The following is a 23722-nucleotide window of genomic DNA, read 5'->3' as shown; positions in this document are numbered from 1 at the left end:
ATTCCGACCACATGATATAAGAAGTAAAATTGAGGGATAGAAGTAGAAAAGTCGGAGTCACAAATAAGGAAGTAGATAAAAAGGAGAAGGGAACTGAGCATTATAAAAGATGTTGGAAATTGAATTCAAAAGAAGTAAGCTAAAATAAAATAGAAGAATTAAAAACAACAACTGAAAAAGCAGCAATAAGAAAAGGATTTATAACGAAGAAATCAGAAAAGAGAAACAAATGGCGGGTTAATAGATGCAGAGATTTAAAAACATAAGAAAGAAAATGTTTACAAAGGTGTAAAAAGGGAAAGATAAAAAAGAAGAGTACTGTCCAGCAAGAAATAATAACAGGTCGGTGTGAAGAAAAAAAAGAAGAGATTCCGAAAGAAGAAATAAAATAAAAGCCATAAAATCAGAGCAAGAACCAAAATAAGGAAAAACAAAAACATGATCAGTGAAGAAATGCTAATAATACAATGGAAGTACCATTTCATGAAACTAATGAGCGGAAATGAGAGTATTGTAGCGCAAAAGAGTTAAACCGAGAATGCTGAGAGAGAAAGAATGGCCGAACATTACAGTGGAAAAAATATGGAAACAAGTTGGAGGGTCGAAAAGAGGGAAAAGACCAGGGAGGAATGGATTGGTAAATGATGTATGGACGTTTAGAACGGATGATTTGATTGAAAGACTGTGTGAAATAATGAATGAGATGTGGAAAAGTAAAGGTCTCCTCGAAAGTGGCGACAAGGACAAATACGTCCAATGGCGAGTATAAAGGAACCTAGGTACAATGGGGGTTATACTCGTCTAAAGATAATATCAGAAACAATGCCAAGGTACCTAGAGAGAGAAAGAACGAAGGAGAAAAAGTAATTGCTAGACAGAGGGGTGGACATGAAGAAAGAAACAATAACTTTTGCTTAAGCGAAAGCAGAAGAATATATAGGATGTGTGGAGAAGTGCAAGAGACTTTAGAATACATGCTACAAGACTAGGGCGAAATTAAAGAAAAAAGGAAAGTATAACAGAAATATTGAATGAAGATGGAAGAGAAGCTGGGTGGATGAAAGGAGTGGAAAAGAGCGGAGTAAGGCTGGAGCAAAGGGGATGCGATAAAGGAAGTAAATTGTAAAATCCTTGATTGTTGACCATTATTATTGCTATACCACACCAAAATAGTATAAATAAAAATAAATAATTGGCAGAGTGGTGAACTATCTAGCCTAAAATTATTTTCATCTTTTGTACAATTCGGCCTCACAGAATCGTAGAAAACAACTTTCAAATTTACAACCCAAGCTAAAATTAACTTAATAGCAGTTATTTTAATAACAAATAAGAGAAATAAACCTACAAGAAAAAGTCATAATTGTGTTATTAATTATGAAGTAACTATTAAAAAAATCTAAAGATTGTGATGCCAAAAGTTACTTTAAATCAAATAATGGCTTTCATCCATAGAAACTTTTGGCCTCATAATTACATGACGAATAACTTTCGGACTCATGTGCTAACATACATTAAAGTACAAGGTACATGAATAAATCTAAAATGGGAAACCCAAAATTTGGTCAAATCGAGGCAATAAAATTCATGTGAATCAATATTCGGTGCTATATATTCAGGCACACCCCCAAGTGTAAAGATTCAGATTTTTTCCATAAAACGAAACATTTTGTATAAGGTTAAGACAAAATTACGACTGTGAATGGTAGAAGTATCTGTAGACGCATTCATAAAAATATTTTTTATTCAAAGTTAAAGTGATAATTTAAATTTTTTAAATACTTGCTACTTAGCCAAATATAAAGGAAGATAGGTCCAAAGTTGCTATAAATGAGCTAATTATTTTGATATGTTTGTTTCCATATTAGCGTGGGTATAAATTTGGGTTAGGTAGTTCTGCAATCAACAAATTTTTTATTTTTATTTATACTATTTTGGTGATACCAGTTTCAGGGTTCATCCCCTTTCTCAGCCACCTCGTCAGTAAACTTATGACACTTTAAAAAAGTCAATCTTTGGTTAGATTTTTAGACTTATTAGTGTTAATATTATCTGGAAATTGATGTGCCGTTTTTTGATTCTAAAATACTTGATTTTTGACCATTATTCTTGCTATACCACACGAAAATAGTATAAATAAAAATAAATAATTGGCTGAATGTTGAACTATCTAACCTAAAATTATTTTCATCTTTTGTAGACTTTGGCCTCACAGAATCGTAGAGAACAACTTTCAAACTTACAACCCAAGCTAAAATTAACTTAATAGCAGTTATTTTAATAACAAATAAGAGAAATAAATCTACAAGAAAAAGTCATAATTGTGTTATTAATTATGAAGTAACTATTAAAAAAATCTAAAGATTGTGATGCCAAAAGTTACTTTAAATCAAATAATGGCTTTCATCCATAGAAACTTTTGGCCTCATAATTACATGACGAATAACTTTCGGACTCATGTGCTAACATACATTAAAGTACAAGGTACATGAATAAATCTAAAAGCGGAAACCCAAAATTTGGTCAAATCGAGGCAGTAAAATTCATGTGAATCACTATTCGGTGCTATATATTCAGGCACACCCCCAAGTGTAAAGATTCAGATTTTTTCCATAATACGAAACATTTTGTATGGAGTTAAAACAAAATTAGACTGTGGATGGTAGAAGTATCTGTAGACGCATTCATAAAAATATTTTTTATTCAAAGTTAAAGTGATAATTTACATTTTTTAAATACTTGCTACTTAGCCAAATATAAAGGACGACAGGTCCAAAGTTGCTATTAATGAGCCAATTATTTTGATATGTTTGTTTCCATATTAGCGTGGGTATAAAGTTGGGTTAGGTAGTTCTGCAATCAACCAATTATTTATTTTTATTTATACTATTTTGGTGATACCAGTTTCAGGGTTCATCCCCTTTCTCAGCCACCTCGTCAGTAAACCTATGACACTTTAAAAAAGTCAATATTTGGTTAAATTTTTAGACTTATTAGTGTTAATATTATCAGGAATTTGATCTGCCGTTTTTTGATCCTAAAATACTTGATTTTTGACCATTATTCTTGCTATACCACACGAAAATAGTATAAATAAAAATAAATCATTGGCTGAATGTTGAACTATCTAACCTAAAATTATTTTCATCTTTTGTAGACTTTGGCCTCACAGAATCGTAGAGAACAACTTTCAAACTTACAACCCATGCTAAAATTAACTTAAAAGCAGTTATTTTAATAACAAATAAGAGAAATAAACCTACAAGAAAAAGTCATAATTGTGTTATTAATTATGAAGTAACTATTAAAAAAATCTAAAGATTGTGATGCCAAAAGTTACTTTAAATCAAATAATGGCTTTCATCCATAGAAACTTTTGGCCTCATAATTACATGACGAATAACTTTCGGACTCATGTGCTAACATACATTAAAGTACAAGGTACATGAATAAATCTAAAATCGGAAACCCAAAATTTGGTCAAATCGAGGCAGTAAAATTCATGTGAATCAATATTCGGTGTTATATATTCAGGCACACCCCCAAGTGTAAATATTCAGATTTTTTCCATAATACGAAACATTTTGTATGAAGTTAGTACAAAATTAGACTGTGAATGGTAGAAGAATCTGTAGACGCATTCATAAATATTTTTTTATTCAAAGTTAAAGTGATAATTTAAATTTTTTAAGTACTTCCTACTTAGACAAATATAAAATACGAGAGTTCGAAAGTTGCTATAAATGAGCTAATTATTTTGATATGTGTGTTTCCATATTAGCGCGGGTATAAAGTTGGGTTAGGTAGTTCTGCAATCAACCAATTATTTATTTTTATTTATACTATTTTGGTGATACCAGTTTCAGGGTTCATCCCCTTTCTCAGCCACCTCGTCAGTAAACTTATAACACTTTAAAAAAGTCAATATTTGGTTAGATTTTTAGACTTATTAGTGTTAATATTATCTGGAAATTGATGTGCTGTTTTTTGATCCTAAAATACTTGATTTTTGACCATTATTCTTGCTATACCACACGAAAATATTATAAATAAAAATAAATAATTGGCTGAATGTTGAACTATCTAACCTAAAATTATTTTCATCTTTTGTAGACTTTGGCCTCACAGAATCGTAGAGAACAACTTTCAAACATACAACCCAAGCTAAAATTAACTTAATAGCAGTTATTTTAATAACAAATAAGAGAAATAAACCTACAAGAAAAAGTCATAATTGTGTTATTAATTATGAAGTAACTATTAAAAAAATCTAAAGATTGTGATGCCAAAAGTTACTTTAAATCAAATAATGGCTTTCATCCATAGAAACTTTTGGCCTCATAATTACATGACGAATAACTTTCGGACTTATGTGCTAACATACATTAAAGTACAAGGTACATGAATAAATCTAAAATCGGAAACCCAAAATTTGGTCAAATCGAGGCAGTAAAATTCATGTGAATCAATATTCGGTGTTATATATTCAGGCACACCCCCAAGTGTAAATATTCAGATTTTTTCCATAATACGAAACATTTTGTATGAAGTTAGTACAAAATTAGACTGTGAATGGTAGAAGAATCTGTAGACGCATTCATAAATATTTTCTTATTCAAAGTTAAAGTGATAATTTAAATTTTTTAAGTACTTCCTACTTCGACAAATATAAAATACGAGAGTTCGAAAGTTGCTATAAATTAGCTAATTATTTTGATATGTGTGTTTCCATATTAGCGCGGGTATAAAGTTGGGTTAGGTAGTTCTGCAATCAACCAATTATTTATTTTTATTTATACTATTTTGGTGATACCAGTTTCTGGGTTCATCCCCTTCCTCAGCCACCTCGTCAGTAAACCTATAACACTTTAAAAAGTCAATATTTGGTTAAATTTTTAGACTTATTAGTGTTAATATTATCAGGAATTTGATCTGCCGTTTTTTGAGCCTAAAATACTTGATTGTTGACCATCATTCTTGCTATACCACACGAAAATAGTATAAATAAAAATAAATAATTGGCAGAGTGGTGAACTATCTAACCTAAAATTATTTTCATCTTTTGTAGACTTTGGCCTCACAGAATCGTAGAAAACAACTTTCAAATTTACAACCCAAGCTAAAATTAACTTAACAGCAGTTATTTTAATAACAAATAAGAGAAATAAACCTACAAGAAAAAGTCATAATTGTGTTATTAATTATGAAGTAACTATTAAAAAAATCTAAAGATTGTGATGCCAAAAGTTACTTTAAATCAAATAATGGCTTTCATCCATAGAAACTTTTGGCCTCATAATTACATGACGAATAACTTTCGGACTCATGTGCTAACATACATTAAAGTACAAGGTACATGAATAAATCTAAAATGGGAAACCCAAAATTTGGTCAAATCCAGGCAGTAAAATTCATGTGAATCAATATTCGGTGTTATATATTCAGGCACACCCCCAAGTGTAAATATTCAGATTTTTTCCATAATACGAAACATTTTGTATGAAGTTAGTACAAAATTAGAATGTGAATGGTAGAAGAATCTGTAGACGCATTCATAAAAATATTTTTTTATTCAAAGTTAAAGTGATAATTTAAATTTTTTAAGTACTTCCTACTTAAACAAATATAAAATACGAGAGTTCGAAAGTTGCTATAAATGGGCTAATTATTTTGATATGAGTGTTTCCATATTAGCGCGGGTATAAAGTTGGGTTAGGTAGTTCTGCAATCAACCAATTATTTATTTTTATTTATACTATTTTGGTGATACCAGTTTCAGGGTTCATCCCCTTTCTCAGCCACCTCGTCAGTAAACTTATAACACTTTAAAAAAGTCAATATTTGGTTAGATTTTTAGACTTATTAGTGTTAATATTATCTGGAAATTGATGTGCCGTTTTTTGATCCTAAAATACTTGATTTTTGACCATTATTCTTGCTATACCACACGAAAATATTATAAATAAAAATAAATAATTGGCTGAATGTTGAACTATCTAACCTAAAATTATTTTCATCTTTTGTAGACTTTGGCCTCACAGAATCGTAGAGAACAACTTTCAAACATACAACCCAAGCTAAAATTAACTTAATAGCAGTTATTTTAATAACAAATAAGAGAAATAAACCTACAAGAAAAAGTCATAATTGTGTTATTAATTATGAAGTAACTATTAAAAAAATCTAAAGATTGTGATGCCAAAAGTTACTTTAAATCAAATAATGGCTTTCATCCATAGAAACTTTTGGCCTCATAATTACATGACGAATAACTTTCGGACTCATGTGCTAACATACATTAAAGTACAAGGTACATGAATAAATCTAAAATCGGAAACCCAAAATTTGGTCAAATCGAGGCAGTAAAATTCATGTGAATCAATATTCGGTGCTATATATTCAGGCACACCCACCAAGTGTAAAGATTCAGATTTTTTCCATAAAACGAAACATTTTCTATAAGGTTAAGACAAAATTACGACTGTGAATGGTAGAAGTATCTGTAGACGCATTCATAAAAATATTTTTTATTCAAAGTTAAAGTGATAATTAAAATTTTTTAAATACTTGCTACTTAGCCAAATATAAAGGACGGCAGGTCCAAAGTTGCTATAAATGAGCTAATTATTTTGATATGTTTGTTTCCATATTAGCGTGGGTATAAATTTGGGTTAGGTAGTTCTGCAATCAACCAATTATTTATTTTTATTTATACTATTTTGGTGATACCAGTTTCAGGGTTCATCCCCTTCCTCAGCCACCTCGTCAGTAAACCTATGACACTTTAAAAAAGTCAATTTTTGGTTAAATTTTTAGACTTATTAGTGTTAATATTATCAGGAATTTGATCTGCCGTTTTTTGAGCCTAAAATACTTGATTGTTGACCATTATTCTTGCTAAACCACACGAAAATAGTATAAATAAAAATAAATAATTGGCAGAGTGTTGAACTATCTAACCTAAAATTATTTTCATCTTTTGTAGACTTTGGCCTCACAGAATCGTAGAAAACAACTTTCAAACTTACAACCCAAGCTAAAATTAACTTAACAGCAGTTATTTTAATAACAAATAAGAGAAATAAACCTACAAGAAAAAGTCATAATTGTGTTATTAATTATGAAGTAACTATTAAAAAAATCTAAAGATTGTGATGCCAAAAGTTACTTCAAATCAAATAATGGCTTTCATCCATAGAAACTTTTGGCCTCATAATTACATGACGAATAACTTTCGGACACATGTGCTAACATACATTAAAGTACAAGGTACATGAATAAATCTAAAATCGGAAACCCAAAATTTGGTCAAATCGAGGCAGTAAAATTCATGTGAATCAATATTCGGTGCTATATATTCAGGCACACCACCAAGTGTAAAGATTCAGATTTTTTCCATAATACGAAACATTTTGTATGGAGTTAAAACAAAATTAGACTGTGGATGGTAGAAGTATCTGTAGACGCATTCATTAAAATATTTTTTATTCAAAGTTAAAGTGATAATTTACATTTTTTAAATACTTGCTACTTAGCCAAATATAAAGGACGACAGGTCCAAAGTTGCTATTAATGAGCCAATTATTTTGATATGTTTGTTTCCATATTAGCGTGGGTATAACGTTGGGTTATGTAGTTCTCCAATCAACCAATTATTTATTTTTATTTATACTATTTTGGTGATACCAGTTTCAGGGTTCATCTCCTTCCTCAGCCGCCTCGTCAGTAAACCAATGACACTTTAAAAAAGTCAATATTTGGTTAAATTTTTAGACTTATTAGTGTTAATATTATCAGGAATTTGATCTGCCGTTTTTTGATCCTAAAATACTTGATTTTTGACCATTATTCTTGCTATACCACACGAAAATAGTATAAATAAAAATAAATCATTGGAGGAATGTTGAACTATCTAACCTAAAATTATTTTCATCTTTTGTAGACTTTGGCCTCACAGAATCGTAGAGAACAACTTTCAAACTTACAACCCATGTTAAAATTAACTTAACAGCAGTTATTTTAATAACAAATAAGAGAAATAAACCTACAAGAAAAAGTCATAATTGTATTATTAATTGTGAAGTGACTATTAAAAAAATCTAAAGATTGTGATGCCAAAAGTTACTTTAAATCAAATAATGGCTTTCATCCATAGAAACTTTTGGCCTCATAATTACATGACGAATGACTTTCGGACTCATGTGCTAACATACATTAAAGTATAAGGTACATGAATAAATCTAAAATCGGAAACCCAAAATTTGGTCAAATCGAGGCAGAAAAATTCATGTGAATCAATATTCGGTGCTATATATTCAGGCACACCCCCAAGTGTAAAGATTCAGATTTTTTCCATAATACGAAACATTTTGTATGAAGTTAAAACAAAATTAGACTGTGGATGGTAGAAGTATCTGTAGACGCATTCATAAAAATATTTTTTATTCAAAGTTAAAGTGATAATTTACATTTTTTAAATACTTGCTACTTAGCCAAATATAAAGGACGACAGGTCCAAAGTTGCTATTAATGAGCCAATTATTTTGATATGTTTGTTTCCATATTAGCGTGGGTATAAAATTGGGTTAGTTAGTTCTGCAATCAACTAATTATTTATTTTTATTTATACTGTTTTGGTGATACCAGTTTCAGGGTTCATCCCCTTCCTCAGCCACCTCGTCAGTAAACCTATGACACTTTAAAAAAGTCAATATTTGGTTAAATTTTTAGACTTATTAGTGTTAATATTATCAGGAATTTGATCTGCCGTTTTTTGAGCCTAAAATACTTGATTGTTGACCATTATTCTTGCTATACCACACGAAAATAGTATAAATAAAAATAAATAATTGGCAGAGTGTTGAACTATCTAACCTAAAATTATTTTCATCTTTTGTAGACTTTGGCCTCACAGAATCGTAGAAAACAACTTTCAAACTTACAACCCAAGCTAAAATTAACTTAACAGCAGTTATTTTAATAACAAATAAGAGAAATAAACCTACAAGAAAAAGTCATAATTGTATTATTAATTGTGAAGTAACTATTAAAAAAATCTAAAGATTGTGATGCCAAAAGTTACTTTAAATCAAATAATGGCTTTCATCCATAGAAACTTTTGGCCTCATAATTACATGACGAATGACTTTCGGACTCATGTGCTAACATACATTAAAGTATAAGGTACATGAATAAATCTAAAATGGGAAACCCAAAATTTGGTCAAATCCAGGCAGTAAAATTCATGTGAATCAATATTCGGTGTTATATATTCAGGCACACCCCCAAGTGTAAATATTCAGATTTTTTCCATAATACGAAACATTTTGTATGAAGTTAGTACAAAATTAGACTGTGAATGGTAGAAGAATCTGTAGACGCATTCATAAAAATATTTTTTTATTCAAAGTTAAAGTGATAATTTAAATTTTTTAAGTACTTCCTACTTAGACAAAAATAAAATACGAGAGTTCGAAAGTTGCTATAAATGGGCTAATTATTTTGATATGTGTGTTTCCATATTAGCGCGGGTATAAAGTTGGGTTAAGTAGTTCTACAATCAACCAATTATTTATTTTTATTTATACTATTTTGGTGATACCAGTTTCAGGGTTCATCCCCTTCCTCAGCCACCTCGTCAGTAAACCTATAACACTTTAAAAAGTCAATATTTGGTTAAATTTTTAGACTTATTAGTGTTAATATTATCAGGAATTTGATCTGCCGTTTTTTGATCCTAAAATACTTGATTTTTGACCATTATTCTTGCTATACCACACGAAAATATTATAAATAAAAATAAATAATTGGCTGAATGTTGAACTATCTAACCTAAAATTATTTTCATCTTTTGTAGACTTTGGCCTCACAGAATCGTAGAGAACAACTTTCAAACATACAACCCAAGCTAAAATTAACTTAATAGCAGTTATTTTAATAACAAATAAGAGAAATAAACCTACAAGAAAAAGTCATAATTGTGTTATTAATTATGAAGTAACTATTAAAAAAATCTAAAGATTGTGATGCCAAAAGTTACTTTAAATCAAATAATGGCTTTCATCCATAGAAACTTTTGGCCTCATAATTACATGACGAATAACTTTCGGACTCATGTGCTAACATACATTAAAGTACAAGGTACATGAATGAATCTAAAATCGGAAACCCAAAATTTGGTCAAATCGAGGCTGTAAAATTCATGTGAATCAATATTCGGTGCTATATATTCAGGCACACCCCCAAGTGTAAAGATTCAGATTTTTTCCATAATACGAAACATTTTGTATGAAGTTAGTACAAAATTAGACTGTGAATGGTAGAAGAATCTGTAGACGCATTCATAAAAATATTTTTTTATTCAAAGTTAAAGTGATAATTTAAATTTTTTAAGTACTTGCTACTTAGACAAATATAAAATACGAGAGTTCGAAAGTTGCTATAAATGAGCTAATTATTTTGATATGTGTGTTTCCATATTAGCGCGGGTACAAAGTTGGGTTAGTTAGTTTTGCAATCAACCAATTATTTATTTTTATTTATACTATTTTGGTGATACCAGTTTCAGGGTTCATCCCCTTTCTCAGCCACCTCGTCAGTAAACTTATAACACTTTAAAAAAGTCAATATTTGGTTAAATTTTTAGACTTATTAGTGTTAATATTATCAGGAATTTGATCTGCCGTTTTTTGATCCTAAAATACTTGATTTTTGACCATTATTCTTGCTATACCACACGAAAATAGTATAAATAAAAATAAATAATTGGCTGAGTGTTGAACTATCTGGCCTAAAATTATTTTCATCTTTTGTAGACTTTGGCCTCACAGAATCGTAGAAAACAACTTTCAAACTTACAACCCAGGCTAAAATTAACTTAATAGCAGTTATTTTAATAACAGATAAGAGAAATAAACCTAAAAGAAAAAGTCATAATTTTGTTATTAATTGTGAAGTAACTATTAAAAAAATCTAAAGAATGTGATGCCAAAAGTTACTTTAAATCAAATAATGGCTTTCATCCATAGAAACTTTTGGCCTCATAATTTCGGACTCATGTGCTAACATATCTTAAAGTACTAGGTACATGATTAAATCTAAAATCGGAAACCCAAGATTTGGTCAAATCGAGGCAGTAAAATTCATGTGAGGCAATATTCGGTGCTATATATTCAGGCACACCCCTAAGTGTAAAGATTCAGATTTTTTCCATAAGACGAAACATTTTCTATGAGGTTAAGACAAATATTGGTGGATTGAGAAATAAATCTAAGAAATAAATTCATAATGATGTTGTTAAGTGTAAAATACCAATGAAAAAAGATCTAAAGACTGTGATGCCAAAAGTTACTTTAATTCAAATAATAGTTTTCATCCATAGCAACATTTAGCCTCATAATTGCATGTTAGGTAACTTTCGGACTCGTGCGCTTCGTATATGTGAAAACAGCTAATTAACCCATCATTCCGGGCACAATTTTGTTTTTGGAACGAAGTACTAGATTAATAAATTTAAAATTGGAAACCCGAAATTTCAACACAAGCCAGTGAAATTCATGTAGCAGTAATTCTATACTCTTTGTTAACCCTTTTTATTAGTTATTAGAAAGACATCCGGTTTATTAATTTTATAAATACAATTTATTAACTAAATTTGCGCGTAATCTCGCAACGTCGCAACCTTGCATGGCAACAGCGGATTTCTTGAAGTGCAGCGACATTCTATGGCAGCGAACAATGTGTATCCACATAACCTGTAATAAGTTCTTGTTCGGTGCAGAAACAACCATGGAAAACATTATATGGAGAATATCTCATTTTGCATACGAGTATTTCGCTGAAAAAGAAAATTCTGTGAAATCAACATTTTGGGCTACATAGTCGTTGTTAAAGTCAACTCTGTTAATATAAAACAGCATAGATATAATCTAAGTACACCAAGTTCTCAAGCAAAAAATATAGGTTATGTTTCCCAGAAATCAAATATATTTACAAGAGAAAACTTACGAAAATTTTTAACGGAGGCCCGTGATTAATGTACCTAATGTCAAAGGTAATCTCAAAGAAGGTCAATCACATTGTCTATAAAACATAATGTTTTAGGTATATTTTTTATTCGAAGTTGTAGGAGTATGCGGAATGGAAGAATTTGAACAATTTTCTTGTATCTACATAACCTATAATAAGCTTTTATTATTATTACAGAACAGATTATTAGCTTACATGCCCATTTTAAATGAAAGTATGAAGCATACCTCTTATTTTTCGGCACTTTTAATATTTTTGCTTGCAGAAAGATCTGTAGCAATTGCAAAATAGAGATGGATAGCAATAATAACAAGCAGTTTACATGCATTCGACCGAACTTGCAAAAACTGGCAGATAATATATCAAATTTATTACCTAAAAACTCAGCCACAGTTTATGAAAAGCGGTATGAATTTTTTTTTTGCGCAGAAACAACCATGCAAAATATATGGAGAACACCTCATTGCATACGAGTATTTCGCTGAAAAAGCAAATTCTGTGAAATCTTTAACACTTTGGGCTGCATAGTCGTAGTTAAAGTCAACTCTGTTAATAAAAAACAGCATAGATATATCTAAGTACACCAAGTTTTCAAGCAAAAAATATAGGTTACATTGCCAAGAAATCAAATATATTTGCAAGAGAAGACTTACCAAAATTTTTAACAGAAGCCCGTGATTAAATGTACCCGATGTTAAAGGTGATCTCAAACAAGGTCAATCACATTGTCTATAAATCATTATGTTTTAGGTTTATTTTTTATTAGAAGTTGTAGGAGCATGTGGAATGGATAAATTGAAAAATAATGACGGCATTCAAGACAAAAACGATACGCTAATAATTAAAATTCCAACGTCTAAAACTGGCAAAGCACGAGAATTTACAAATATGTGTAAAAATATTTATCCAATTGAAATATAGTAAAAATACCTAATTTTAAGACTGCACCATACACCAGACAAATCATTATTTATACATTACATTTGGATAGTGAATGCAGCAGCTGCTGCATTGTACAAATATACCTGCAAACACACTGTAACAAATTATGCAGACACCTCTTTTGACTCAAAGATATATATTTAACTTTATCCATACGTTGTCAACTTTGTTAATAATTGCAATCTCTAACTTCATAATAAATATGAATAATCTACTTTGGTGTTTTATAGTAGTATTAAATGTTCATAGAATATAATTGCACTTACTACGAAGTAAGCTTTCCTAGTTTTAAGTTGTTTTCTTTTCTCTTTGATTATCTTAATTTCTTCAGCCTCTATGTGGCTGTTTTAATTCCAAAAAATTATTTCCGAATAAACTGATTCATACCACTTTTTCTTTCTTTTACTCGAAAACAGTTTAAACTATAACTCCAAATATTTACCTACTTTAAAACGTGTCAAGCATTCGCTTGTTGTAAATGATGCAACCATAAATACAAATTTGAACACTGATATGACAGGTTTGAGGCTAGGATGTGGTTTTCATATTCTCCCATTACTTGTTGCCTAAATCTGGCGCGAGGCCAAAAGTTATTATTGACGTATATATATATATAGACATGTAATCGTCCATTACGAAGCCCACAATGCTATATTCCACAGCTTATACTAAACCCGACACCGACTTACGAAGCCCGAAACCGGGCTTCGTAAAAATCATGTGTATTACAATTTATTTCTTGTGGTTGGGTTGGTATTGATAAAATATAATATGCTGGAAAGATCCTAGTTGAAGTGGGCTTCGTAAAAATCACGCGTATATCGTCGTAGTTTTTACCGTTAAGTTGGTATTAACAAAAATGTAGAATTAATGCGGGCTCTGTAATGATGCCTTGTATCTGCAAATACACGGGGTATAGTTCACACCATCTTTCTGTAGGGGGCGTCCCAGTTTTTTTTCTGTATATAAAATATACAAAGTGCAGCGACATGGCGGATTATAAGAACCAACTATTTGCTGCGAATTATGCAAAGCCCTAAATTTGTCAACACTGTTTATGTCTGATTGGGAGTGCTTAGGGAAGAATTACTTTGGTTGCGCTAGGTACCCAATTTTGAACTTTGTACATATAACTAAATACCTATGAAGTGAAGTTATTTATCTACATTGATTTTGTTAAATTAAAAACAAAATACCTATTGAATTAGTTATATTTTCTTTAATAAATAAATTATTTATGGTCTTTTTGGTACTGCACCATTTTTTTAAACTGCCAGTTCTTTGTCGAATTTTATCAGTTGTAAAACTGTGGCAATTCCTTTTTGTTAATTCTTTTAGAAACTTTAGCAGTACATTTTAAAACTACCAATTCTTTTAAGAACCTTTTTCACAAATACGTCAATATTTTATACTACTGAAACAATTCTTTTATCAATAGGACAATTGTTTTCAAAACTGAAACATTTCTTTTCTTTGCTTCAAAACAGCATTTTCAGTTGTGTACAAACATTTTTTTTCTCAATTGCAACAGCTGTTTTCAGCACAAGTTTACGTTCTTCACCACATTTTCCAAAACCAAAGTAAAAACAAATTTTACTATTTTAAAGTGGTTGTAAGTAATTAAACCATTTTTTTAGAATTTTAAAGTTAGTCTTTCCAAAACGTTAGCATCTACTTTCAAAAATACAAAAAAATCCACATCCATTTGTTTTTTATTGCAAAAAAAAATCTAGAGTTATGTCAATTTATTCTGTATTAGAATAGCTGAGCTATACACATTATTTCATTTCTGGAACTAAAATGGTTGCTCTGGAGTTGTAACAATAAACGCTTAAATGATTCAGACCAACTGATTGCAGTTTTTTATTTTAATGTTTCTCAATAAAAAAACATAGACCGAATAATAATTGCTGTTTTCTCTGAATAATAAATAGTATATTATTTTATGAGGAGCTAAAACATTATTTTTTCTGGCGAGTTTGTAGGTTTGCCAGACGAACGTAGTGAGTTCAGCAATGAGAGACGAGCAAAAAAAAATGTTTAGCTCCGAATAAAATATGCCATTTTTTCTCCAAACGAGCCCCAAATTTGCTTTAAGACCGAATTTGCCCCTGAAAATTACGTTTACGCTTGCGATTTGTTAGTTTGCTGTGGCCAGTTGCTGTAACATCATTGTCAATATAAAAAAGATTCCAATTTTTCGCAATTTTTTACGTGTTTTTACGAATATTGGTAAGTATTTCTCTATAATTATAATCATTTTAGATATTACAGTATTATTTTTGTAGCAGGTAGAGCCTAAAAAATGGCAGAAGAAGTAAGCAGACCTTTTGAAATTGTTCAGGCTGCAGCAGAAGCTGTCAACAATTTACTCCCAACAAAATCAAGTGCATTATATGAAGCCATATACAGCAAATTTATTAAATGGTGCAAGAAAAAAAACGCTGAAAATTATTCGGAAATTGTTTTATTGCAGTATTTGCGTGGAAGGTGAATTTGAAAAGTTCTTGAATGAAGCTCCGGATGACGAATATTTGGCAATGAAGGTTAGTTTTCAGTATTTCGATATAAGTAAACTAGATAATATTCATGTTTAGGTAATTTTGATGATTGGAATAGCGGCTGCTTGCCGTTGTGACGAAATGATAAAAATGGGAACCAGCAATGTCCAGGATCTAGGATCTCTGCTTTTGATCAACATTCCTGATTCAAAAACGCATAAGAAACGATCGTTTACAGTAATTGGAGAACCTTACATAAGCATCTGTAGAAAATATGTTTCGCTGAGACTAGAAAATATTCCGGAACGACGTTTTTTCTTAAAATATTGCAAAGGAAAATGTCATCGTGCTGTAATGGGTATTCACAGTACCCAAGGATGTTGCATCTTATCTGAAATTACCGCATTACAAAGAGTACACAGGGCGCTGTCTTCGGCGCACTTCAGCTACACTGCTTGTGGATAGTGGAGCCAATCTTACATGCTTAAAAAGGCATGGAGGTTGGAAGTCCAGCAGTGTAGCTGAAGGCTATATTGAAGACTCTTTAGCCAATAAGAAAGAAATTATCAACAACAAAGAGTATTGCAAGTGCGGCTGCTATAAAAACCTTCCGAGGAACCTTCCCAGGAATTTTGAATGAATTGTGTCAATACTGTTAATTCGACTATAAGTACAACTGATGCTGTATAGGACTCGGCTTTTTCTAGTGCTTGTAATTTTCAAAATGCAAATATTAGTAATAATAATTATAATTTGACAGCTTTTTATTTTAACTCCACACATGAGCGGCATTAAAGTATTTTAAAGCCGCTGACCCCTTGCAAAAATCAAATTAGAAACAAAAATGAAAATACGTTTTATTAAAGAACTAGATTTTTACTTTTGTCTAAACACATTGTACACAAAAGTTTTAATGCGCACCCAATCCTTGTTTACAAAAACATCAGCATGCTTAGCTAGCAGTTCATCACATTCATGTTTTTTTGGTGTGATTTTCTTTTGAATATGCAGCTTGAAGTAATCTGTAACAATTTTCTTTTCAGTTTCTGTCCAACGAACGCGGCCACATGGTTTTATTTTCTTCCCTCCTAAAATTAATACTCCGTAACAACTTATTATGGATCTTAACTGAATAATTAGGCACCTTTTTTAACTGCAGGTTCCATGCTTGAAGGACCTGGTTCAGCATTAAGTTGAGAAGTGCTCTCCGTGCATTCTGCATTTTCCAGCCCAACCTGTGAAAATTCTTCACTTTCAACATTTTCAAAACTAGCTGTATTATGAAAACAGTCTTCGTCGTCAGAACTTAAATACATATCGTTGTCTATTTCTATTTCATCGAGGCTTTTTCCTACAAATTGTCTTCCTCTGCCTTTTTCTAACAACATTAATACTTTGGCCACCTTTGCAGTTTGAAAAATATCTTGGGGTAACCTGTTAAAAAATAGTATTTATTTTCTTAAAAATAAAAGGAAGTTTCAGTGTTTTGGCAAACCCACTAAAGGTGTTATTAATTTCAGTCCCTTCTGTGCAAAAGAAAATTATAATTTAGAGTATGATTTCGATGACCACACGTTTTTTGTATATTTTGTTTCAGGCGTCCCTAAATAAATAATACTCCTAACCAATATTTTTAGTCTCACTTTAAAATCAATTATTTATGTAGAGAAAACCTGAAAAAAGCAACTTCATATAAAGTTTTTCAGGCAACTGGTTCATCAGAAGATTTTACTCAAAGTGAAATCTTCCAACAAACCAGCTGCGTAAAAAACCCTTATAAAGACCTCTCTTAAAATGGGTCACAGAACACTCTTTTTTGACATTGTAAATCAGTTTGGCACACCTGCAATACCTGCATACTTAGGTCCTTATCTAAGTATTTAGCTATAATTTTTTAAGAGAGGAAAATGCTTTCACTGTGCCTTTTTTTAAAATAATTGAAAAAATACCTGTAAAATTCGGTGTGGGTTTTTTTTGTATGCCCCATGAAGGTGGCTATTTGTTCCATTTCGTTTTCGTCCATTGTCATGAGCTGCAATGTGGTTGCTATATGTTTTCTGAATCTTGTGGAACTTAAAAGAGATGGGTTTGTAGCACCACAGCCGGTTGCTAATTTTCTAATAACGTGATACCCTGCCATCCATTTGTTTTCAGAGCCTGGATTGGCAAACAGATATGGATTTGATTTTGGTACTATACAGGGTGTCTCAGAAATAAGTACATTAATTTTAACCAGTAGCAGAACCCGTGAAACGGAACAACTTTTTTATCTAGCATTTTTTCGAAAACTCAAGTCGAATTTCGAATTTTCCCACCCATATATTCACGAGCCGTCTATGTTCACCTTAAATAATAACTTAAATAATAGCAACACTACAACAATGAAGAAGGTACGGTAGCAACCGTTTTGGCACTGACAATCATTTTTATGTCAATGTTTTTATTAAACGTTGTCTCTTTAAAGTTTGTTTGGCACAGACTTCTAATTTATAGACGAAATGTGTTGAAATGGCTTTGTTTTCAAATCTGGAATGCACCGATATCGTTTTAACGTACGGTGAAGCTCGGGGAAACGGCACTCGCGCCCAAGGAATTTTTTCAGAAAACCTCCCAAATCGTCTGCCAAATGTGCGCAGTTTTAAGAACGTTGCAGCATTTTCGAGAGTACGGATCTTTTAAACCTGCATCTCAGGATCGGGGTAAGTTACGTAGTAATAGAATTGCTAATATTGAAGAGGCTGTTTTGAAGAGTGTCGAAGCTCGACCGGGCACTAGCACGTATCACTGTCTAGTGTGATGTATCGGAGAGTAGTATTTGGAGGATACTCAGAGAACAAATGTACCCCTTTCAGGACCAGAAAGTTCAGTTATTGAAACTAACAGACTTACCACGTAGGCAAAACTTTTGTGAGCGGGTTAATAGAAAAATAAACGAACAAGCAAATTTTGTATCTCTTATACCATCAACTGATGAGGTCGGTTACACGAGGGAAGGTGTTCAACACCCACATTTGGGCTGTTGAAATTCCGTACGCCATTAGGGAGCAGGATTTTCAATTCTCTCTAAATGTTTGTCACATTGACAAGATTAGGAAAATATGTATCCTAGTAACTGTTTTTGACCATAAATTATTAATTATAATAACTATTAGTGTCCATGGGTAACTGAGGATGCATGGGCGGGTAACCTTAATTGGGGTATAACTTTAACAATTTTTAACTTGATAATTAAAAAGTTCTTGACAAAACTCTACTAAGAAAAGTTGTTGAGTTCAATGAGCTCTATAACTGATTAAAATTAATGTACTTATTTCTGAGACACCCTGTATTTGAATGTTCTCTGATTTCTAGTATTAATTTTATATATTTCTGAATTTGTGGAGGAAACAAAATTGGTATTGGTTTTGAACCTTTACCACCGGTAACCACTCTTTTAAATTTTTGACTGAGAAGTTTTTCAACATTTGTTAGTGATTCAGTAAATGCTTCTTCATTTATTGTATATTCATTTTTGTTGTATGTATCCATCCTTAAATACTGCACATCACCAACCCGCCTTCTGTTGAACATTACAGTTAATGCTAAAACACATTCCGTTAAAGTCCTATAGTTGGTCCTTAAATTTGAATTGTTTTTCAATTCTTCATATGCTTGATTTGCCAAGTTGCTAACATGTGTTTGAAAAGCTTGTATGTCGCTTGTAAGAGGAAGAGCCTTTGGTTTTTCCCATTGCCTCTCTTTTAAAATTTTGAGAGCGAAGCTCGAAACTTCATTACACCAATGTCCTTTTATTAATTTCTGTAAGTCTTTAATTTCTTGTTTCTTTTTATCTCTGTTTTCCCAATTAATTTTTGGTAATTTTCTGTTTTCTATCACCAACTTAAGTGCAATATCACAAACAGTTTTTAAATTGGTTCCCATATGTAAAGCCAAAGACGGTGATTTATAGCATTTATTTAAAGGATCATAACCACTAATTTCTTTAGTAGCACATATTAAATCTTGAAAATTTTCTGGTTTCAATGCATCAAATAAGACATCAACTGAATTACTAATCCTTTTTAACACTATTAGTAATCTACCCATTTCTCGCATTTTGTTAGAAATTACTGTTGCAATTTGTTGTCTTTTATGTTTGCACAAAAGGGCTTCCCCATACAAACAAATCAATGTGTCACTTTTGGCAGTATAACTGATTTCGTCAGCTCTCATTATGCTAAAAACTTCTTCTTTTATACGCGCCGATTGTAAAAAGTTTTGATTCTTTGAAGTCAATGTGGCCAAAAAACTTTGACTCTTGTTTAAGCAGTTTTTCCCAGGATTTGTTTCGCTGGCAGGTTTCTGTTTGCATATTTTAACATGTTTATAAAGAAGTTTTTTTGTATATTGTCCCAAACAGTAAGTACATACAAAATATTGCACATCAGTTTTCTTGGAACTTCTCACAGGATTTGAAATATTCTTTTCCGTTTTCAAATAAAAATAACCTTGTTTTCGTAACGCTGCAATCAAAGCTAAACGTTCTTTACATTTAGGAGGTTTACTTTTAATTTTTATCACGTGTTCATTATTATCATGATGTCTAAATAAATGTCTTGTAAAATGTGTAGGTACATCTCTATAGCAAATAGGACAAATTGTAGGCCGTTCTCTTGCAGATGGTTTTTTAGAGTATTCTCCCTGATGAACCACACTCACTATAGTATTTTGGTCTGCATCTGCATCTATCATCCATTCTTCTTCTACTGTTTTATTTTTCTGTGTTTCCTCTTGTGAACTTTTAGTTTCTTTATTTTGTATATTTTCAATTTTATTTTCTTGTTTTTGTTGTGACTCGTCAAAATTTTGTAAAATGCTGAGTTGCTTTGATTCTGATGATTCGGGAAGAGTTGAGTCCTAAAAAGTTTTATGAAAAGTTAAGTCGCTTGAACTTCAAATTAATGTTCTTAATACCTTAACTAATAAAATGTCTTCAAGGGGCGTACTTTGGTCGGATGATTTTCTTATCTGTTTACGTTTTACGGTGAAATTCTAAAAGTTGTTTAAAAAAATTAAATTGGATTTAATTTAAAAGAAACTATACCTTCATTACAGGAATATCTTCTGACATGTCGGAGTCAATAGATTCAGATAAAACATATTCTGATCCTGAGTCTTGAAAAGGCTCAGACTCAGAAACAAATGACAGTTCATTTTCGAAGTCGTCATCTTCAAAAACTTTCGATTCTATTTCGGCAACCTCAACTCCTTCACTAACATACCCTTTAAATTTTAGAATAATATAATGGAGTAATAATACAATTTGTGAGTTTTAATAAGTAGGTGTAAAATTAATAGTTTGTCCGAATTAATGTACAGGCCATGCCGTTTAAAAAAAAACACCAACATTTCGTTGTCAAACCAATGTTAACTAAACAGCTTTCACACACTGACATTAAAACATGAATGCCGTGCTGACTGAAGTGAAATTGACTTTGTAACGTGTTTTGTTTTGTACAACATACGCAATGGTGGCTTTTTAATTGAAGGGACAAATTATAGCACTACAAAAGTAAAGTATTGTACAAAGTGCTCAGTTTATGGAGGGTTGTAGCTAAATTTTAGAATATAAGAATAAATGCGTGATGAGTTAAGCTACAGAAAAGTTGCTAACTTTTTAGTTTTCAAAAATGTGGAAGAGAAAAATTATGAAAAATTTGTTTAATTTATTTAAACAAATTTAAATTTTTCATTTTCTCTCAAAAAACACATTAACATCTAATGCAGATTGCTTTTACTATCCCAACTACTTAAATATTGCAAGATACTTACCAATTTTGTTTTGAGTAGCCAAACTAACCAAAAACTTAGAGCGGTCCATGCTAGTATCTTGCACGTGCACTTCGATCACAAGAATTAAAATGATCTCATCAGAAGGCTGAGAAACAATAGCACAATGGCAACGCAGCATGGTTGCATTTCACATGTGAAATATCTGCATTTTATACAGCCGGGCTTCGCATTTCATGTTGTATATCAATGGCTTCATTAAAACAGCAAAGTAAGATTTTTGGTGTATGTAAATAATTTCTACCCCTCGCAAGTTGCTCCCACTAAACATTTTGCAATAAAGCGATATATTCGACTTATAGATCGGTATTGCATGTAGAAAGCCCGGGCTTCTGAGAGCCTGCATTACATACCGGGCTTCGTATCATCCGTCATACATGTATATATATATATATATATATATATATTAATTAATTGCAGTTTAAAGCTGACTGGGGTGATTATAAAGTTGAACACCTGAAAAAAAAGAAATCAAAAGAGTTACAAACAGTCATTAATAGGAGGAGGCCAACAATAACAGCACTACATTCCAGCCATTTGTCGAAAGCTTACGACGAACTAGCTACAAAGAAAATGGAGTTAGTTGAGGCACAACTCAAAGGACAAAAACATGACAAAGAAACAAAGCAAGTTGAATTTTTGCTTCGAAAGCAAATTTTAGAACTAGATATTGAAATAAAAAAGGAGCACCTGAGAAAATTGAAACAGGATAATACTGTCACAGTCACATAAATATGTAACCTAGTTACGATGGGATTGCCAAACACCCTGCTCGCGATATGATTCCATCGAGGTCATGGAGTGTCGACACATACCGACAGTAGGGATAGTTGCTGACACTGCAAGGGCTTCGTGGGGTTGACAAGAGCGGGTGGACGGCAGTTGGGTTGTGGCAAGAAAAAGAAAAAGAACCTGTGACATGTTTCTCCCAACAAAACAGTAAGTAGTTTTATTGTATTTAAATTATTAATAGAAAATAACGTAAACTCACGAACTGGGCTTTTTTACCCCGCTCTACCAACCCCTTAGAACACCTCAGTCGTGACAATACGGAAAAACAATAAAATATAAAATAAAATATTAATAAAACATTTATTTGTTAAATTTATAAATTTCTAAAAAAATTTGTTATAAAATTTCATCTAATTTCACTGCCCCTCCTTTGGTTGTCAATAACATTGACCTCTGGTATTTGACCATCTTCAATAAGTCGCTCCAGTTCATGCTGGTTAATGTCAGCTGGGAGAGGAGGTTCATCTTCACCCATTTGTCGAGCTATATTATGCAGGACTGCACACGCAATTATAATACTCAAAACTCAAAACAGTTTCTTTTTTTAATCGACATCCATATGCTAGCACAGGAAATCTTCGTTTGCAGACACCAAAAGTTCTTTCGATGACATTTCTTGTACGAATATGGGCTTCATTATACAACTGCTCTTCTTGAGTGTGTGGATTTAATAATGATGGTGTAAAAAAATAGTGTCTTACACCATAGCCAGTAGCCACCATCACCTGAAAACAAATGCAATGTATTTTTACACATATTAAAAACTGAAACTTACCCAATATTATACAATTCGGATAATCTCCATTCTCAAAATTTGCTCGTAAAATCGAGTTATTGAAAATGGTCATATCATGAGTAGAACCAGGCCACCGAGCAACTACGTTTGTAAACTCCATATTCGCATTACACATGGCTTGAAGGTTAATTGAAAAATAATCTTTCCGATTGCGAAAAACTTCAGCATTTTCTCCACCTTAAAAACGTTCCAATGAAAAGAATGTGTTTTTGGTTTTTTAAATCTTTACCTGGTGATTCAATTTTGATATGAGTGCAATCAATGGCCCCAATCACTCTAGGGAATCTCGCGATGTCAAAAAAACCATTTTGAATAAGCCTTCGCTCCATGAGAGTTTGGGGCATCTTAATAAAACGGTGGTAAAGCCTTGCTATAGCGTCCGATACACGTCTAATTATTCTCGACACAGTTGAGATGTGCATTCCCATATAGTCCGCTACTGTACTCAAATGGCCCCCGCTTGCAAAGAATCGTAATGTAGTAAGCAGCTGATTTATAGGTGACACCGCCTGATTTCTGTAATATTAAATCATAATATGTTTACACATTAAATTCCAAGTGTTCTTCAATTAACGTTAATAAATGTAAAACTGTTGGTTTTGTTAGTCGAAATCTTTGGAAAAATTGAAGCTCTGGTAAACCATAGAAATGATCAGCTCTAGTGTACATCTGCCGTGGAATTCCCATCTCAACAATTTCAATGACTTCTAAGTCATCCTCGTAAGCGTCGAACACATCCATTTTTACTTCCCGAGCGTAAGCAAAGGAAGTATTGTAATCGAGTCCGTCGGCCGACTCTCTACTTTTACGTTTTCTCGAACTTTCATGACCCCTA

General features: G+C 31.8%; 3 protein-coding genes and 1 long non-coding RNA gene across 5 annotated transcripts in view; 2 read left to right on the top strand and 2 right to left on the bottom strand.

The window, feature by feature from the left end:
* The first annotated feature begins 11661 nt into the window (after positions 1 to 11661).
* On the top strand, positions 11662 to 13115 carry LOC135139084 (uncharacterized). 2 transcript variants are annotated; one of them, XR_010282114.1, is made up of 4 exons: positions 11662 to 12052; positions 12103 to 12241; positions 12293 to 12727; positions 12778 to 13115. It is a non-coding gene; the product is annotated as an uncharacterized LOC135139084 (long non-coding RNA). The 2 variants fall into 2 exon arrangements; XR_010282113.1 differs by having other exon boundaries at positions 12103 to 12727.
* A 3210-nt stretch (positions 13116 to 16325) lies between these two features.
* Positions 16326 to 18781, bottom strand: LOC135139082 (uncharacterized). The gene is made up of 3 exons (XM_064069171.1): positions 17420 to 18781; positions 16615 to 16904; positions 16326 to 16558 (listed from the first exon to the last, which is right to left on the bottom strand). Exons 1-3 carry the CDS (start codon positions 17608 to 17610, stop codon positions 16347 to 16349), a joined length of 693 nt encoding a protein of 230 aa, XP_063925241.1. The 5' UTR covers positions 17611 to 18781; the 3' UTR covers positions 16326 to 16346.
* On the bottom strand, positions 18753 to 21420 carry LOC135138622 (uncharacterized). The gene is made up of 4 exons (XM_064068599.1): positions 21282 to 21420; positions 20554 to 20732; positions 20424 to 20501; positions 18753 to 20366 (listed from the first exon to the last, which is right to left on the bottom strand). The coding sequence occupies exons 1-4, from the start codon at positions 21418 to 21420 to the stop codon at positions 18753 to 18755; spliced, it is 2010 nt and encodes a 669-aa protein (XP_063924669.1).
* A 537-nt stretch (positions 21421 to 21957) lies between these two features.
* Positions 21958 to 23722, top strand: part of LOC135139079 (probable multidrug resistance-associated protein lethal(2)03659) — a 50929-nt gene continuing 49164 nt past the window's right edge. The window contains exon 1 of the mRNA XM_064069168.1: positions 21958 to 22238. Within this exon, the coding sequence (XP_063925238.1) occupies positions 22219 to 22238 (20 nt within the window). The 5' untranslated portion in view covers positions 21958 to 22218. The remainder of the gene's footprint in view (positions 22239 to 23722) is intronic.

This window comes from Zophobas morio, unplaced genomic scaffold, assembly GCF_036711695.1.
Source record: "Zophobas morio isolate AGI-343-1 ecotype UQ-CSIRO unplaced genomic scaffold, CSIRO_AGI_Zmor_V1 ptg000030l, whole genome shotgun sequence".
NCBI lineage: Eukaryota > Metazoa > Arthropoda > Insecta > Coleoptera > Tenebrionidae > Zophobas > Zophobas morio.
The sequence above is the reverse complement of the archived record's forward strand: the minus strand, read 5'-3'. Positions and strand labels throughout refer to the sequence as shown.

Excerpts from the sequence above, each read along its gene's own strand:
- LOC135138622 (XM_064068599.1), bottom strand. The coding sequence starts at position 21,420 with ATGCTGCGTTGCCATTGTGCTATTGTTTCTCAGCCTTCTGATGAGATC. Across the intron at positions 20,733-21,281 it reads GGCTACTCAAAACAAAATTG|GGTATGTTAGTGAAGGAGTT; the intron begins GTAAGTATCTTG and ends TAAAATTTAAAG. Across the intron at positions 20,502-20,553 it reads AAGATATTCCTGTAATGAAG|AATTTCACCGTAAAACGTAA; the intron begins GTATAGTTTCTT and ends AACAACTTTTAG.
- LOC135139082 (XM_064069171.1), bottom strand. The coding sequence starts at position 17,610 with ATGGCAGGGTATCACGTTATTAGAAAATTAGCAACCGGCTGTGGTGCT. Across the intron at positions 16,905-17,419 it reads ACCCACACCGAATTTTACAG|GTTACCCCAAGATATTTTTC; the intron begins GTATTTTTTCAA and ends ATTTTTTAACAG. Across the intron at positions 16,559-16,614 it reads GGAACCTGCAGTTAAAAAAG|GAGGGAAGAAAATAAAACCA; the intron begins GTGCCTAATTAT and ends TATTAATTTTAG.